We start from the raw sequence: 18,148 nt of genomic DNA on the forward strand, positions 1-18,148 counted from the left end.
CAAAGTTTGAACCAGGACCCCTACCACGATTGTCACAGGCCGTTGGCAACGTCACAGAGGTCAAGCAGTAAAGGGGTGGGTCTCTGTATGGAACGCTCACACCACTCACACCATAGCTAGTCTTCTCTTTGTGTGTTTGAGGGTACTGGGCTGGGGGGGGCGGGGACTGTGTCAGCATTTTAAAACTGTGCTTATCTTCAAGAATGGCTTAAAGTGGAGTGTCGTTTTTGGCATAGAGGGTTTTTCTTGTTAGCTTCACCCTGATCAAAAGTCAAGGCCCCATCTCTCAGAAGAGGTAGCAGGAAAAGGATGCACACATGTATGTAAACCCTGGGCTATGAAGAGATGCAAGGGGGGAAACCAGCCTCCTTAGCCACAAGCCCTGTGTGTGTTCCATTTGTTTGCTTTCGTTTCAGGACAGTTTCCCCAAATGAAAATCTCTGGCCTCTTCCACCATACAGTCAGAGGGTCTTGTCTGGCGCAGGATTTGTCTGTCAAGGGAGGGTCCGCTCCGAGAGCACATGGGAACGGGGGGATCTGGAGCAAACTCTCTCCAGGAAGCGAGGTGTGTGCAGCGCTGGGTCCCCCACAGGACGGCTCTGCCATGACCATAAAGGACGCAGCCCAATGAGCACTGTAGCTGGAGGTGACACTGAAAAGACACACCTAGTGCCCCTCGGCCCTCTACTTCCCATCTTTGGGAAAGGGGAAGACACCCGCTGCCCCCCAGGCACCGTGGAGTCCTGGCGGTCCACAGACACACTAGTTAGAACCCAAGGGCACCGAATTTTTAAAAGACAGACCCCACTCCCGATTCTGCGAATCCCCCTGGCTGTCTCTGCTGGCAGATGAAGTTTAGGTGCGAGAGGGAAAATAAGCAGAGAGGCCAGCCACTGCCATGCCATCACGTGATCTTGACTGGTGATTTCTTGTTGGCGCACAGAAGGGACACGTAGGGGACACCGATGAAGGCCCATCTCTCACTGGGCCAAAACTTGATGACGGGGCCTTGCTCGGGTATCTCGGAGGCAGCATCAAAGTAGGCGAAGCACACGCAGCCCAGGTAGGCGGCCAGGCAGATGAGGATGTGCCTGCGGTGGAGACGTGGCGGCATGAGAACTGAGAGAACCTGACGCAGGTAAGACTGTGCTCGGGTTTAGCCCGTTCCTCCCTCCGGCTAACCTGTCTCTCCTGGATGCAAAGACAGGCAGGGGCCTCCTTTAATTAAGAAGGGGTGAGGTTGCCCAACAATCCCTGGAATAGCAGAAGAATGGTAACTCCTGAGCCAACAAAGCCTCTTTTGGAATGTTCTAAAACATTCCAGCTTGATAACAGGAAAAACCTGCAAATGCCTTTGGGGCTCAACCGAGAAGACTGAGGCCCGAGGATATCGCTTATATGCAGAATCTTAAACAAACAAACAAAAAGAACTTATTCACAAAACAGAAACAGACTCACAGACTTAGAGAACGGAACTTTTGGTTCCCAGGGAGGAAGAAGCGGGGGAAGGATAGATTGGGAGCTGGGATTGACATGTAAATAAATTGATTAATGAATTAAACTAAAAAAACAAAATAAGTAAAACAAAGGCACTAAGGAAATAACCGATGAGCACGTAGAACTAGTCCCCCCACCCTTCTAGCTTTAATAATCAGCTGTACATATCTGACACCCTTCATTAGGAATAATTTTATACTGATTCATCTGCTTTTGCACTTTAGTAAGGGAACTCTTTTTTTTTTTTTTTTTTGCGGTACGCGGGTCTCTCACTGTTGTGGCCTCTCCCGTTGCGGAGCACAGGCTCCGGACACGCAGGCTCAGCGGCCATGGCTCAGGGGCCCAGCCACTCCGCGGCATGTGGGATCTTCTCGGACCGGGGCACGAACCCGTGTCCTCTACATTGGCAGGCGGACTCTCAACCACTGCGCCACCAGGGAAGCCCAGGGAACTCTTTTTTATTACTATTATTAAATTCACTGTGCCTGTAAAAAGTTTTCATATTGATCTTTATCATGCAAGGGACCATTTAAAGGCGTGTAATCCTACTTTTGTACCTTATACTGAAACTTAACTCCAGATGAATTAAAGATTGAAAATACATTTAAAGACATATTTAAAGAAAATATTTTTAATAAACTTTGGTGGGGGAGGCCTTTCTTAGAATGACACAAAGTTCAGAAACCCTAAAGGGAATGGCTGTGAGAGCCACATGTAATGCACGTCTCTACATTTAAAAACACATGGAATAAAGATGGCTGTAAGAGTACTACCAGTTTGCTTAGTTGAGAACAGTGTCATTTAAGGGATGTCACAGTCACATTGTAATGCATACAGAAGGGAAAGAAAAAAAAAAAACCTAAAGGAAAAGACTGATAGATGTGAGAACATGAAAATTTTAAACCAGTATGGCACAAAATATCATTAACATACTGAAAGATAAATGGGAAACTGGGGGTAAATATTTGCACCATATGACAAAGAATTAAAATCCCTATCTTACAAAGAACCCAAAGACTAATCATCTCATAGGGTGTCTGGGATTTGCTTTAAATAATCCGGGTGTGGGTGGGTAGTGGGTGAAGGTGGCATGAATGAGATTGGCCTCATGTAGATACTACTGAAGCTATGTGTTGCCTAGCTGGGGGCTCCATGTATTATTCTTTGTACTTTTGAAAATGTTGCAAGTGTGCCCAATAAATGGCATATAGGTAGTAAAGAGTAATGACTGTCTCCTATGTGTCAGGCGCTAGGTGCTGGATATAAACTTTTAAAAATGGAAACACTCCACAGGGATGATAAAGAAACTTAAAAGGCACATTTCAAAAGAGGAAAGATATAGTAATTTTACATTTGAAAACATGCCCAACAAAATACTAATTTTTTTAAAAGACATGAAAATAAAAATAAAATCTTTTCAGGTTAACAAAGATTTTTTTTAAAGTTACTAATATCCAGTATATGTGAAAGTGTATCTTACAGATACACTTTTACTATCTTACAGATTTTAGTAAAAAGTGTTAGTTGATACAATATCTCTGGATTTGGCAACATATTATAATTTAACCTAAGGACACAATTCAGGCATATGAACAAATACAGATGTTCACCACCAATTATTTGTAAAAGCGGAAAGTTAGAAATAACCTAAATATGCATTAATAGAGAGGTTGGTTAAACGAATTATAAAGCATCCATATTGTGTGGTATTAACTGGACACAAAAACTGTTGAAGATAATATAAACGCACTGGTAAGGAAAGCTGTCTATGATCTAGTATTTAGTTTAAACAACAAAAGAAGGACCAGTATGCATCATGTATAGAATGATGTTATTTTTGTTTTTAAAAGTAGAATTAGAGAACTATGTATATAAAGCCCCTGGAAGGATACACTTCAGGCTGTTAACAATTGTTCTCTCTCTTTGGTGGACAGAATTATGAAAGTCTCTCTTTCTATACTTACCTATAGTTTAAATTTGTTGTAATAAATAAATATGTCACTTTACAACTGGGATGAAAAAATGGTTCAACTTTGTTTTTGTTTTTATTTTGAGGCCACACCACACAGCATGTGCGATCTTAGTTCCCCGACCAGGGATCAAACCTGCGCCCCCTGCAGTGGACGCACAGAGTCTTAACCACTGGACCACAGGGGAAGTCTCAGAAAATGGTTCAACTTTAGGGAAAAAAAAGAACCACCTCAGAAAGTACACCAAATTTAGAAACAAATTAAGTTGGAATCCAAGTTATCACAGTCTACTTTTTGAATTTTACTTAAATCACTGTGTGATAAGGGAACTTGGATCAATTAAAAACATACTATATCTTCAGTGAGATCCTATTTACACAGGTGGATACATTTATCAAAATTTACCAGACTACACAGTTAAGATCTGTGCATTTGATTATTCCCAGGAAGAAAACCACTGGATTTCCTCCTCAGCTTTGCGAGTACAGGATTCTCCGCACTGTTTTGTAGCTTTCTTTTTCTTAACAGTGTATCCTGAGCCTTCTAAACTAGAGATGCTCCAATTCCCCATTACTGAGTTCCTAGACTGGTTTGATGTCACCAGGTGGGTGATCCTGAACAATTCACTTTACTTCTCTGGGCTTCTGTCTCCACCTGTCAAATGAATGGGTGAGACTGTCCCTAGATGACCTGTGAGGCCCAGGCTGGTCACTCAGGCTCAAAAGGCGTGCTTGGTTCCTATTCAGGACCGTCCTATCCTCACATCACATCTGTCCCACGCCTTCGCCGCCTTCGCCACCTTCCCCCACCCTGGAGATCTAGCTAGAGCTCAGGTTACGGATTCAAGTTCCAAGCTCCTTTCTGCTTTAATAATGGAGCTAGAGGTGAGAGACCACAGACACGAAGCACAGACAATTAGGTCTGTTTGTTCCGGCTAAGCCTGCTCCCTGGAGCTGTTTCTGCTTTTTCTATCGCTTCTGAAACGTCTGACAGTCTACTTGAGGAGAGGAGGCACCCAGGCTCAGCTCTGTCCCCTGTGTACACTTGTGCCCCCTGCAGGGAGAACCGAGTGACAGCGAGTGTAGGCCCTGCCTGGTGACCACCCACCCCACCACGAGCGGGGCTCACCACACGCAGTGCAGGTAGGGAAAGTGGAAGGACGACAGCAGCTCACAGAAGGCCCGGTCACTGATCCAGCAGAAGAGGGCGAGGGTCCACCAGAGGCCCGAGAAGAGGCCCAGCTTGAAAACACGCACGTTGTCACACCTGCCCGGGGATGTAGAGAACAGCTCGCGTCAGTCCTGGCTCCTGTTACCTTGCTGGCCACTTCTTCTCTGCTTCCTCTTGCCTCCCTGGCCCCTTGGCACTGGGGTTCCCACCCAACGCCCTGTCACACGTGCTCACGGATGTAAACACCGTATGTACCCTGATGGCTCATAAAGCCACACTCCTCACCGAGGCCTCTCCTTGACTCCAGACTTAACCACATGTCACATTCTTGACATGTCCACCCAATGTCCAGTGTTGATATAAAGTTTACACGTCCACAACGTACTCCTAAATCCTTCCTTCTGCCCAATGCCCAGCCCTCTCAGGAAGAGGTCACTCTGTGCTTTCAGGACCTCAGGCCAAGAATTTTGGAGTCCTTGTTCTCTTTCTCACACACCCCACATTCAATCCATCAGCCCCTCAATATATATCCAAAATCTGACCTCTTCCCATCACGTCCACCTGGGTCCAAGCCACCATCATCTCCTGCCTGTGTTACAGCCACTGCCTCCATCCACCCCCGCTCCTACAGTCACCTCTCAACGCCCTGCCCAAAAGCCTCCGACTGCGTCCCTTCTCCCAGAGGGCAAGCCAAAGTGCTCACGGAGGCCACGAGGCCCCAGTGTGCTGGCTTCTCCTCTGTGCTCCACCCCCGTCCTCCATACTCTGCCCCTCACTGCCTCTGCTCATCAAACCCCCCAGGGATCTCTGCCATTCCTCCAAAATCCTGGGCGCATTCCTCCAGGCCTTAGCACTTGCCGTTCCTGCCACCTGGAATGCTGTTCCCAGATATACACGCGGCTCGCCACCTCCAGGTCTTTGCTCAGATGTCACTCAGTGAGCCCTCTGCTGAGCACTGTTTCTAACCATCGCACCACCTGTTTCTACCCCCTAAGTGACCCTCGCTATCACCTTCTTCCCTCCTCTAGTTCTCTCTGTAGTGATTACAGCCCCGCTGACATCCTCTGTGTTTTCCTTATACATTTAAGACCTATCTCCTACCAGCAGGCAAGCTGCTCACTGCTGCATCTCCAGCCCCTGGGACAGCGCCAGGCACACAGGAGACTCACAGTACTCCTGAACGCACACTGGAACAAAAGCATTTCTGAAACAAATCCCAGCAGCTCAAAGGAAATTTCAGCTGCCGTTTTCTTTCCTTGTCACCAAATGGCTCACAAAGTGGGTGACTTCTATTCCTAGGGAGAAATGCCCAGAGGCAGTTGGTGCCTGAGGGTCCTTCGAACCCTCCCTCAGGGTCTCTTTCCCTTAAAGGACTGCTCCCCAGTCAGTCAAGCTTGCTCACTCTCAGGGGTCAGCATCTAATGTAATATCTGCACCCAAGAAGGGCTCATATTTATTGGCTCGTATTTGTTGAACGAGTAGACGGTGTCAAAAGCCTGACTTGCTGGTACCTTTCCCAGCTGCCTGATAGAAACATGAGTAAAAGCATCAGTGAAAAAATGGGATGGACAGCAGGCTGAGAGAGACCCGCTCAAAAAACAAACTGAGAAACCCTGTCGGTAGGAGGGCTCAATGCACCACTTGAAACAATTTTTGAAAGAATTAATAGAGCCCCATGACATAAGTAGTGACTACTTTCCAGTTTAGTGACGAAAACAGAGATGAACAATTTCCATTTTCCCTCTTCTCTTCAGCACACCCTCCTCTGAACGGCTCACCCTTGGACCCGCGGCCCCTCTCCCAGAGCCCTGTCTCCTCACTCCGCCCATTCTTCTCCACTCCTGCAGGTATCAGCTTCAAGGGCACTTTCTCAAATAGACTTTCTCTGACAGCCCAAGTACCATCGAACTCCCCCATCACATTCTCTCCTGGGGCCCTGCCATCTTCCCTCATAACATGCATCACAAGCTGAGATTGTGTATTTGTTTAAGTGTTTGTTAATACCTAGTATCCGCCTAGACTGTAAGACCAATGAGAGCAGGAACTAGGCCTAATGTATATCCAGCATCTAGCAACAGTGCCTGGTCCAGAATAGGCACTTAAAAATAAGGCTTGCTCCATGAACAGATAAAACTGTCCTTCACTTCTTTATTTTAACTGCCTCCTAGTGATCTGATCAGAACACTTTTTTAGATTTAAAAAAAAAAACAAAAAACAGTAACAATATTGATTGGGTACCAAATTCTCAGAATCCACACCAGGCACTGTACAAGGCAAAATAAGCAGGCCTGGGCTTCCCTGGTGGCGCAGTGGTTAAGAATCTGCCTGCCAATGCAGGAGACATGGGTTCGAGCCTGGGTCCGGGAAGATCCCACATGCCGCAGAGCAACTAAGCTCGTGTGCCACAACTACTGAGCCTGCGCTCGAGGGCCCATGAGCCACAACTACTGAGCCCATGTGCCATAACTACTGAAGCCCGCATGCCTAGAGCCCGTGCTCTGCAGCAAGAGAAGCCACCACAATGAGAAGCCCGCGCACCACAGCGAAGAGTAGCCCCCGCTCGCGGCAACCAGAGAAAAGCCCGCGTGCAGCAACGAAGACCCAACGCAGCCAAAAATAAAATAAAAATTTATTAAAAAAATAATAATAAACAGGCCTCTTGCCATGTTAAAAGGTAAAATGAAAACTAACAAAAACAAGCATCAACAAATATGTAGACAGTTAGCCTGGTATAACAGGAGCTATGTAAGCTCAATTTAACTAAACCTAGGAAATCTGGTTTAAGGGCCACACCAGCACAGTGAGCTGCAGATGCAGCGTACGTGGCAAGAGAGGCTGAAAGGCAGGTGGTCACGGAAGAGACGGGGCGGGGCTGACACTTGTGAAGCAGGGAGGGAAAGCAAAGTCCTGCAGAGTCAGGGACTCAGGGCACCTGGTACTGACCCTTTCTCTGCTTCTGGAGACACAGGTCCTGCTGTACACCATTAACAAGGGCTATGTGAACTTGAGGCTTGTCCAAACCTGCACTTCATCAGGTTTTATCCCCACTTTTCAGAGCTTATATCACAATGTCAATGTGAGGTTAAAAGCAGGACACAAGTCATATATATACACACATATATATCAGGACCCTATTTTAGGATAGAAAAACTGAGAGGATGGCTGTTGTTTCTTCTCTTCTTGACCCTTTGTTGTGCTCTCAAAGTTTTCCTTAACAATAAATTCACTCCTATAATCAGAAAAAGTCTATTTCAAAATATCCTCAACACAGCTGAGTCACTTGGTGATGTGACAACACAAATGTCAGTCAATGTCAGGCCATGACCCCCAGGCATAAGAAAATTTTGTTTCCTCCTGGTCTGAGAGAAGGTTTAATAAGGACAATGAACATATGAAAAGACTAGAAACAAGCTCTAGGAATGAGGCTAATGAGAAATGGAAAGCTAAAAAACAGCCCCTCCCCTATCTGTTCTCAGCAGAGGGAGGTGGGATGACGAACATTTAGCTGAGACATGACACATCATTGCTGATGACAAGCAGGGAACACTCTGGAAGGACATGACAAGAGCGACAGGGCATCTTCTTGCTGGGGATGTTATCAAAGCAGGCCAACAAGCATCTTCTCTTTCCTCTCCGGGACCTGAGTGGGAAGTGTGACACAGCAGTGTACGGGGTCCTTGTCCCTGCCCACGTGGAGTTACGTCAAGCAGAGGAGACAGACATTGAGCAAAACAACAGCACGAATACTTTTTTAATTACAACCAAGATGGGGGCCATAAAGGAGAAGTTTGGGGTGCTATGAGAGCATATAAATGGTTGAGCCAAAACCTGAAGGATGAGCAGAAGTGAACCAAGCAAGAGGGTCAGAAAGAAGGGACAGCGTGAACCCAGACCTGGAGCCGGTAGGAGCCAGGCCCCCTTGGGGACACGGAAGGTCAGAATGGCTGGAGGACAAAATGTAAGGGGAGCTTTGTGGGGGAGAGATCCACAGGCAGGGGCCATGTGGGGGATTTTGAACTTCAACCTAATTGTGATGCCAACCAATAGAAAAATAATGGTGATCAGATGAGATGACTGGGGAAGGAAGAGGAAGCCAGACTTCTGGCTTGAGCAAATGGGTAAATGGTGCTCTAATTTTCTGAGGCTGGAAATATTAAGAGAGCCAGAACTGGAAAGGGAGATCAGGAATCTGGGTTTGGATGAGTTGGATTTGAGATGCCTGTGACATGTGGAGTTGGAGAGGTCAGGCAGGCAGCTAGATACACAGTGGTGGAGTAGAAGGAAGGACTGGGTTAGAGCCATTTGCATACGTACAGGAATTAAAGCCATGGAGTAGGTGAGAGGTTGTAGGGGGAAATATAGTGGGAGAAAAGCAGAGAGGTGAGGGTGTACCTTACGGGGTCCCTGCATGGACAGGTGCATAGAAAAGAAGGAGCTTACATGAGGGGCTTAAGAGGACCTGCCGCAGAGTTGGTAGAAACTCAGGAGGGCGTGGTGTCATAGGAATCACGGGAAAGAATGTTCCAAGGATGAGGGGGTGAATTGTGCAGAGAGCTGGGATTCAGGAGGACAGAAAAATGACCATTGGATGAACAACCAAGAGGGTTTGGGTATTGAAGTGGGGACAGAAGCCAGATTGGAGTGGCTTGAAGACTAAATGAGAGGTGATGGATGGAGACAACTTTTATTTATTTATATGTGTGTGTGTGTGTGTGGCCACGCCACATGGCTTACAGGATCTTAGTTCCTAGACCAGGGATTGAACGCGGGCCACAGCCATGAGGGCCACAGCCGTGAGGGCCACAGCCGTGAAAGCTCCGAGTCCTAACCACTGGACCATCCAGGGAATCCCCTGGAGACAACTTTTAAATAAGTGTGGCTGCAACAGACAGGAGAGAGAAAGCATGATGGCTGGAGACAGACGTGACTCAGTCCAGGTTTGGGTGTTAGAGAACATGGGGGAGACTCAAACACGGCTGCAGGCTAATGGGATGGATCCTTTGGAGAGGGAGGGATGACACAGTAGACAACTTACAGGGGTAAACTAAGCATAGGAGAAGGGGGAATTATCAAGGGGTAGAAAGGCTGACCCTAGGTGGAAGGGGGGATACTTCCCATGATGCGGCAATTTGCTAATGTCGTGATGAAGACCAATTAGCAGTAGTGATGACTAGCTTTTTAGGGGCCAAGATTTTAAGTATGGAACAAAAATTATTTCCTCTGTAGTTACTTTCAAAGGTTGGAATATTAAAGAAAGATATGTTTCCCTGCTTAAAGATCACAGTTGTGAAGCAGAATTTAAACCTTAAAATCATCTGCCCTAACCACTTGTCTTTCATTTGCTCTTGTTTAGGTAATATGAATTTAAAAGTTTCCCTTTCCTTATCTATTTTTTAACAAAATTATAGACTAAAACAGATGATTAGACTCAGGAGTTAAAATGACAACTAGATTGCAATGAATTCTCAAGAAACAAAGCTAAGTGCAGAACATTCTATTAACTTCAGGTCTAATAGCAGGCAGCATCACTGGACTGTTACAAATCCATTCAGATGTCTTTATCGGCAATTTATTGGGTTGGCCAAAAAGCGCCTTCAGCTTTTAAGTAAAAATAAAAGACACATTTTTCGTTTTCACCAAGAACTTTATTGAACGTATTCACCCTTTTGTTCCAATACCTTCTGCCATTTTTCAGGCAACTTCATAATTCCACTTTCGCAAAATGTTTTATCTTTTTGAGCACCTGTTCCAGGTGCCTTTTACAGTCTTCCAGGGAATTGAAATTTTTTCCAGTAAGAGAATTTTGTAAAGACCCATATAAACGGAAATCTAAATAGACATTTCTCCAAAGAAAACATACAGATGGCCAAAAAGCACATGAAAAGATGCTCAACATCACTAATTATCAAAAAAAATGCAAATCAGAACTACAATGAGGTATCATCTGACAGCAGTCAGAATGGTCATCATCAAAAAGTCTACAAACAATAAATGCTGGAGAGGGTGTGGAGAAAAGGGAACCCTCTTGCACTCTTGGTGGGAATGTAAATTGATACAGCCACTATGGAGAACAGTATGGAGGTTCCTTAAAAAACTAAAAATAGAACTACCATGTGACCCAGCAATCCCACTACTGGGCATATACCCTGAAAAAACCATAATTGAAAAAGAGTCATGTACCACAATGTTCACTGCAGCTCTATTTACAGTAGCCAGGACATGGTAGCAACTTAAGTGTCCATCGACAGAGGAATGGATAAAGAAGATGTGACACATATATACAATGGAATATTACTCAGCCAAAACTTTTTATCTTTTTGAGCAAAGAACTGTTCCAGACGCCTTTTACAGTCTTCCAGGGAATTGAAATTTCTTCTGTTAGGAGAATTTTGTGAAGACCGAAATAAATGGAAATCCGAAGGTGCAATGTCTGGTGAATATGATGGATGAATCAGAACTTCCCAGCCAAGCTGTAACAGTTTTTGACTGGTCATCAAAGAAACATGCAGTCTTGCGTTATCCTGATGGAAGATTATGCGTTTTCTGTTGACTAATTCCGGATGCTTTTCGCCGAGTGCTGCTTTCAGTTGGTCTAACTGGGAGCAGTATCTGTTGGAATTAATCGTTTGGTTTTCCAGAAGGAGCTCATAATACGGGACTCCCTTCCAATCCCACCATATACACAACATCACCTTCTTTGGATGAAGGTGTGGTTGGTCGTGGTTCATTTCGCTTGCCCCACGATCTCTTCCATTCCACATTATTGTACAGCATCCACTGTTCATTGCCCGTCACAATTTGTTTTTAAAATGGAAGGTTTTCATTACGTTTAAGCAGAGAATCACATGCAGAAATACAGTAAAGAAGGTTTTTCTCGCTTAACTTACGTGCAACACAAACATCAAAGCCACAAACATAACCAAGCTGGTACAAATGATTTTCAATGCTTGATTTGGATATTTTGAGTATGTCAGCTATCTCCCTCATGGTATTAACGTTGACTGTTCTCAATTAACGTCTCGATTTGATCACTATCAACTTCACCTGGTGTACCCGAATGGGGAGCATCATCCAGTGAGATATCTCCAGAACGAAACTTCACAAACCCTTTTGACATGTTCGATCAGTCACAGCACCTTCTCCATACACTGCACAAATCTTTTTTTGCATTTTGGTTGCATTTTTACCTTTCTTGAAATAATAAAGCATAGTAAGCCAAAAATGTTGCTTTTTTTCTTCCATCTTCAATATTAAAATGGCTACAAAAATTCACCAATTTTAATGTCTTTTTTTAAATTTATTTTTGGCTGCGTTGGGTCTTGGCTGCTGTGCATGGGCTTTCTCTAGTTGCGGCGTGCAGGGACTACTCTTCGTTGCGGTGCGTGGATTTCTCATTGCGGTGGCTTCTCTTGTTGCAGAGCACGGGCTCTAGGCGTGCGGGCTTCAGTAGTTGTGGCTCGTGGGCTCTAGAGCGCAGGCTCAGTAGTTGTGGCACACAGCCTCAGTAGTTGTGGCACACGGGCTTAGTTGTTCCGCAGCATGTGGGATCTTCCCGGACCAGGGCTCAAACCCGCGTCCCCTGCATTGGCAGGCGGATTCTTAACCACTGCGCCACCAGAGAAGTCCCAATAAGTGGTTTTTTTAAGTGCATGCTAATATGACAGCTGTCACATACAATCTAACAAAATTGTTTTGAATGAAGTTAAAGACAACTAAGTACTACTAGAGCCATCTTATGGAAAAAACCGAACGAAACTTTTGGCCAACCCAATAATTGTTTTCCAAAGAGCTTTAAGATCTGTTAGTGTTCTGAAATGGGTCTCTTACTTCCCAGGTCCGTGAAGGCTACTCAAAGCCGACAAGACAAGACAGGACAGAGTCTTTCCATTGCCAGCCAGCAAGTTTAAATACCTCTTCAACCACCTTTGACCCTGCCTGGTATTGCTGATAATCAAAACAACACCCAGAGGCAAAGCAACGGAAGGAAATATATACGTTTCCACTCAAAACAAAGACTGAGAGAAAGCTGATAACGCATTACACAGAAAAACTCTCACTAAGGTAGACAAATATAAGACTTCAATTAAGAGCATCTATGTCCATGACCATGAGTCATGAGTTAAAATGGATGTCTACAAGTGAGTGCAGAGAAAAAGAAGCATTTTCAAAGAGTATTACAATAAGGGCAGTGGTTGGGTTGTGTTTTAATTGGGGCTGAATAAGACAGTCATAAACACACAAGAGCTAAACTAAAATGTTTCTGGATATCAACCTGAGCTCTGCACATACAACTTCCCACAAGAAAATGCTTATGCCAACAGCAAAGGCTTTACCTGATAGACTGTAAGAAACTAAGCCTCAGAGAAAGTAGCAGTGCTGCTTTGTATATAGACATTTATTTCTTTTTCCTTCTGTGTGTAAATGCAATAGCCTCTCTAGGACTTTGCTTTCCTCCTTATTCTTATCACATGAGCACATCTGTTCTCCTTTCTACAGAATTAACTCTAGGCAGCTTGGTCTAGGTACTCACCAGGTCCTTGAGATGTTCCTCCTAAGCTAGCTTTGAACCATTGGGATGCATTGCATACACTGCTCCCCTCTTTCTGAAAATGAGATCATTAACATTTTGGACCAAACCAGGCAACTTGATGCTAATCCAAAAGTCAGGAACTACTCTTTGTGAGGGGTAACTCCTCTTCCACATTCAAGGGCAGTAAAAGAACCAGGAGCTGGTTTGCTCCTATCCCAGGGACAGCCTCAGGACCAGGCAGGAAGACCTGCACCCACCTCCTTAGCTCGGCAACAAGCAGCGCTGTGCAAGGAACCCCCAGGGTCATCAGAGAGATGCTGTTGATGGCAGGCTTGACAAACGCCAGGCACGTTGTAACTGCAGACAGGACACAGACCACCGCCTTGAACCTGCCCCTACATGGGTGAAAGCAAACCAAATCCATTAGCAAAGGAGGTTGTGTTGGTTTGTTGAATGCTGGCAAAGTACGGGCACTGCTGATGGGACTGCAAGCTCAAAAGACATTCTGCACTAAGTACCAGGAACCTAAAAACCATTCTCACGCACTGGCTCGGTTAGTCTAGGAATTTATCCTCAGGAAGCAATAAGAAATTTTCAAAATATTTAGCCATGAAAATGGTAAAATTAAAATCAACCTAAATCCCTAAGGGTGAGATATGAATACTTGATTTTTTTTAGTGGCATTTCTCTGTATGTTTTTTTCAGCATGTTTTTGCTCTGTATGTTTTTTTCTCTGTATGGTTTACAGCATGATTGGGCAAACTCTCTCTGTAAGGGGTCAGATAGTAAATATTTTAGGTTTTGCAGGTCACAGGGTCTCTGCCTCAGCTACTCAACTCTGCCACTGTGGACAGCAAGTAAGCAAATGGGCATGGCTATGCACCAATAAAACTTGATTTGCAAAAACAGGCAAGGGGCCCATCTGGCTGAAGAACATAGTCTGCCAACCCCTGTTCTACAAGGTGAACATGTATGACCTTTATAAGAAAAACAGAGACCATTTACAAACCATAAAACTTCTTAGATTAAAAGAAAAAAATGCCCTATGTGTCTAGCACACAAAAGTCTAAAATTCTAGTGTCTATATTTACTGACAATCCAGTCTAGTATGCATTGGAATTTTGTGTTAGGTTTTCGACATGACAAATCTTAGAAAAATAATCCATACCATCCTTACACCCTTCAGTGAAGGTGCTTTCGGTAGCAAGATCTAGAAGTGGCGACGTGACCCTGGACATGCTCCTTCTTCCCTCCCTGGGACTCCATTTCCTTATCTATAAATTTCCTGTCTAGTCTGGACTAGATGATCTCAAAGGCCATATCCATGACTGAAATTTAGGGGCGCATGATTTTCCTGAAGTTTCTGTTATTCCTCATTAGCACAATTTACTTTGGCCAAGAGCCCTGGAAAGGGTCACAGTTAGGAAGCTAATCTGAACGAAATTCCATTATAAAGAAATCAAAGTGCATTGAAACCTTCAAAATACAAATGGATCTCTTAAAGAGGAACACCACTTATCATCAAGGCACAGGAAATTGTTGATCAAGCTGCCAACTTTCTGACTGGAATGAACAGGAACTGTAGCCCTGAACTTCAACCAGAGAGAAAATATATGTATATGGGAAAGGATCCAGGCAGCAAATCCTCAGGAGAACCGTGTTCTTTTCCTGGCCTTGGCCAGCATCCTTCAGCTACCGGATAAAAGTCTGCAACTCAGCCTGAGGACAGCAGCGTGACAGGCCCCAGCCCCAAGCATGCGCATGGCCCTTGGGGACCCACGGTAACTCTGTTACTGGGTTTGAGGTTCTGTGACACGTCAAGGCATTTTTGCCTTTTAGACTGCATAAACACATAATCAGATACTTCCAAATTGCATCATCTCCCTAAATCCAATGGTTTAGGACTCAGGCTTAGGACGCGGAGAGCAACATGAGACCCACCATGTTCACATTCTGCCTCCATCACTTAGCAGTGCTGGGGTCTTTGGCAAGTCACTAAAACTCCCCAGGCTTCAGGTGTTCCGTATGGAAATCAAGACACTGGCCCCATGGTGTTCTTACAAGCATTAAAGCACTCAACACAGAGCCTGGTACGTGGTGTGTGCTAATAAAATCTATTATTTCTGTTATCATGACCATCGTTTGAGAAGAAATGTTATTTTACATAACATCACTGTTGATAATATCACATGCAGGGAAAAGCTGACTGAGCTGGTGCTGCAATCAGCAAAGGCTCTATATAGTTCTGCCGAAGAGTTCAAAGGCAACAAGCTTGACGAAACATGCTTTCTCTAAGGGGAACGTGGGCAGACACCTCCCTACCACTCCCCAGAGGGTGTGGAGGAATGCACTTCTGGAAGGCAGCTTAACCAATGAGGACATCGTGTGAACGCACGATTCTGCAACCAGCAGAAGTCAACAGAGGTCACCAGCCGACCCCACAGTCACCAGAGGCCCTGGGGACAGAGAGAGCTAGAAATATCCGGGAAGCAAGGGGTCCCCATCGGGTGTTTTCTAAACAACCCTTACTGTGGCCTCTGTTCCTGTTTTCAACTTTCCAGCCCATTATGGGCTCAAACTGAACACAAGGTCAGGGAACCCTTAGCACCCCTTCTTCCTGTATTTCCCAAACCAAAATCTAGCAACCAAATACCATCATCATAATATTGTTATAATAATGCTGTTACTGTTCTTATCATTAGCTACCCTTTAAAGCAATGGTTTTCAGCCCTATCAGGCCCTGAGCTCCTTTTTTATATCAAATGTTTGGTAATGCCCCCTTTACTCTTCTGAAGTGAAATGGAATTTATGGATGATAAAACCTCCCATCACTGGGGCCACCAAAAACATGTCCTTAAACTTCCCAGATGGCCTGCATGGGATAGATGTCCCTGGCTAAGATCCACTGCTTTAAACTCCCCTTTAAGACTAAAATATAACCTATTTAGAACAAGCCCCTGATACTCACAGGACGCCAGCATTTGGTCCTGGAAGGTCCACCCCCGTCATTTTCTAAGGAACTGATACAGCCCAGAGAGTCTGAGATGGAGGCCCCAGGTTATCCAGGCAGAGAGAGAGCAGGACAGCCAAACCTCAGCCTGCAACCTTGCTATTCAGGATTCAAAAAATGAACTGGATCATAAAGTGAGGGCTGTCCCTACATTTTGTAGATGCAACATCATGAAAACCAAGATAAATTCTTTAGAAAATGGATACAATTAGCCTACAAAAGGTCTTTTTCTCAAAACAAAAATGTCAATTTTTTTTTTTTTTTTTTTTGCGGTATGTGGGCCTCTCACTGTTGTGGCCTCTCCCGTCGCGGAGCACAGGCTCTGGACGCGCAGGCTCAGCGGCCATGGCTCACGGGCCCAGCCGCTCCGCGGCATGTGGGATCTTCCCAGACCGGGGCACGAACTCGTGACCCCTGCATCAGCAGGCGGACTCTCAACCACTGTGTCACCAGGGAAGCCCCAAATTATTAATAACAGTCAACAGCTGAGTGTATATCCTGACAATTCTTCAGACATTCCAGGCAAGATGAAAGACAGCCCTTTTAAAAAAAATCTCACCAATTACTTCTATTTACATATGAACTTTGATAACTTCCCTGCTGTTCTAGATATCTTTATCTTCAAAACTCTTACCTGTATTAGCCATTTATAAAAACTCCTAGCATTTACTGAGTCTTTACTCTGTAAGACACACTATATTATACACTTGATATGATTTTCCCGTATATTTCTAACCCCTAAGGTAGATACTTTTACTATCTCCACTTTACAGATGAGCAAAATGAGGTACCAGAGCTTAAAAAAAAAAACAAAACTGGATTGTTATTAAAATACGTATTTGTCTGATCCAAAGTCGCTTAGCCAACACATTCTCCCCTCTCTTCTCTAGAAATCTCACACTGGAACCACTCCTAATAGGTTTTTAGAAATATTCCAGCAAAGTCTAGATCACTGAAAAAAAAAGGGGGGGTGCTGAGGGGAGACAAATGTTAAATATCGTGTAAGTTCAGGCAGTTAAAACACACACTCCCCAGTCTCCAGAATTCCTGGTTTTGACCCGAAGTCTTTGGTCTGGCCTGCCATTCCACTGCAGAGCTGCCACCTGTCCCCACATCATGGGTGGTGAAGCCCACACAGAGGGGTCTGGCCTTCTGGCCTTCTTGCTCTCCCCACCACTGGCAAATTGAAGGCCAACAAATAGAGCTGAAATCCTTATTTACAGTGAGCTATAACATGCACCTTTTCTTTCTTTGCCTGTTAAAATTAGCAATGTTCATTCTCTCCTTCAATTGGTATGCACATCTCAGAAATGCTGGGCAGAAATTTCCACGTGCCGTTGGGAATAACGAAAGCTAACGTGAAGCACTGACCATGTTCTTAGTACTCGACAGGGTGCTCTGCAGGATCGTCTCCCAAGAACCCTGAGGTGAACCCATGAGTCACCTAATTCTACAGATGAGGAAACAGAAAGTTAAAGAGTCAAGACAAGTTATACAGTTTGTAAGCAGGGAAGCTAGGAATCAAACCCAGGTGGGTCTCCAAATATATAGACATATAGGGTGCTCAGTGCCTCCAAAGGACTCTCCCCAAACTGAAGGCAGAGAGTTCACATCTTCACCAGAGACAGGCTGCAGAGTGCTGGCGATGGAAGAGTCCCGGGTGGTCACAGACCTCCCTGCCTCAAAATGTGTTTCATTATTAAAGTCGGTAAGTTTTCATTACTACAGCATTGCCCCATTTTCTTCTCTCCTGCACCCACCAAGAGACAAGAAAAGAAAAAGATTCTCTATTATGAACACATTAAAAACTGTCCAGTGGAATTTCAAATCCAGGCCTCCAGAGCACCACAAACAAACAAAACCCTTATTCCCATTTTGTCAGCTTCTCACTCAGATCCCAGGACTTGAACAATCAGATCTAAGAGCAAAATGGTTCCTCAGCTCTCAACCTAATGCACGTGTGCTCAGGGA

General features: G+C 44.8%; 1 protein-coding gene across 2 annotated transcripts in view; it reads right to left on the bottom strand.

Moving 5' to 3' along the window:
* Positions 1-904: 904 nt before the first annotated feature.
* ACER2 (alkaline ceramidase 2) overlaps positions 905-18,148 on the bottom strand; it is a gene marked incomplete at both ends in the record, with an annotated part of 28,926 nt that continues 11,682 nt past the window's right edge. The window contains 3 exons of one of the 2 annotated variants that reach the window (XM_079705882.1): positions 905-1,091; positions 4,596-4,733; positions 13,425-13,562. In XM_079705882.1, the coding sequence (XP_079562008.1) occupies positions 905-1,091; positions 4,596-4,733; positions 13,425-13,562 (463 nt within the window). The remainder of the gene's footprint in view (positions 1,092-4,595; positions 4,734-13,424; positions 13,563-18,148) is intronic. The other variant, XM_079705883.1, reaches the window with a different exon arrangement.

The sequence above is a fragment of the Hyperoodon ampullatus genome (assembly GCF_949752795.1).
Source record: "Hyperoodon ampullatus genome assembly, chromosome: 6".
NCBI lineage: Eukaryota > Metazoa > Chordata > Mammalia > Artiodactyla > Ziphiidae > Hyperoodon > Hyperoodon ampullatus.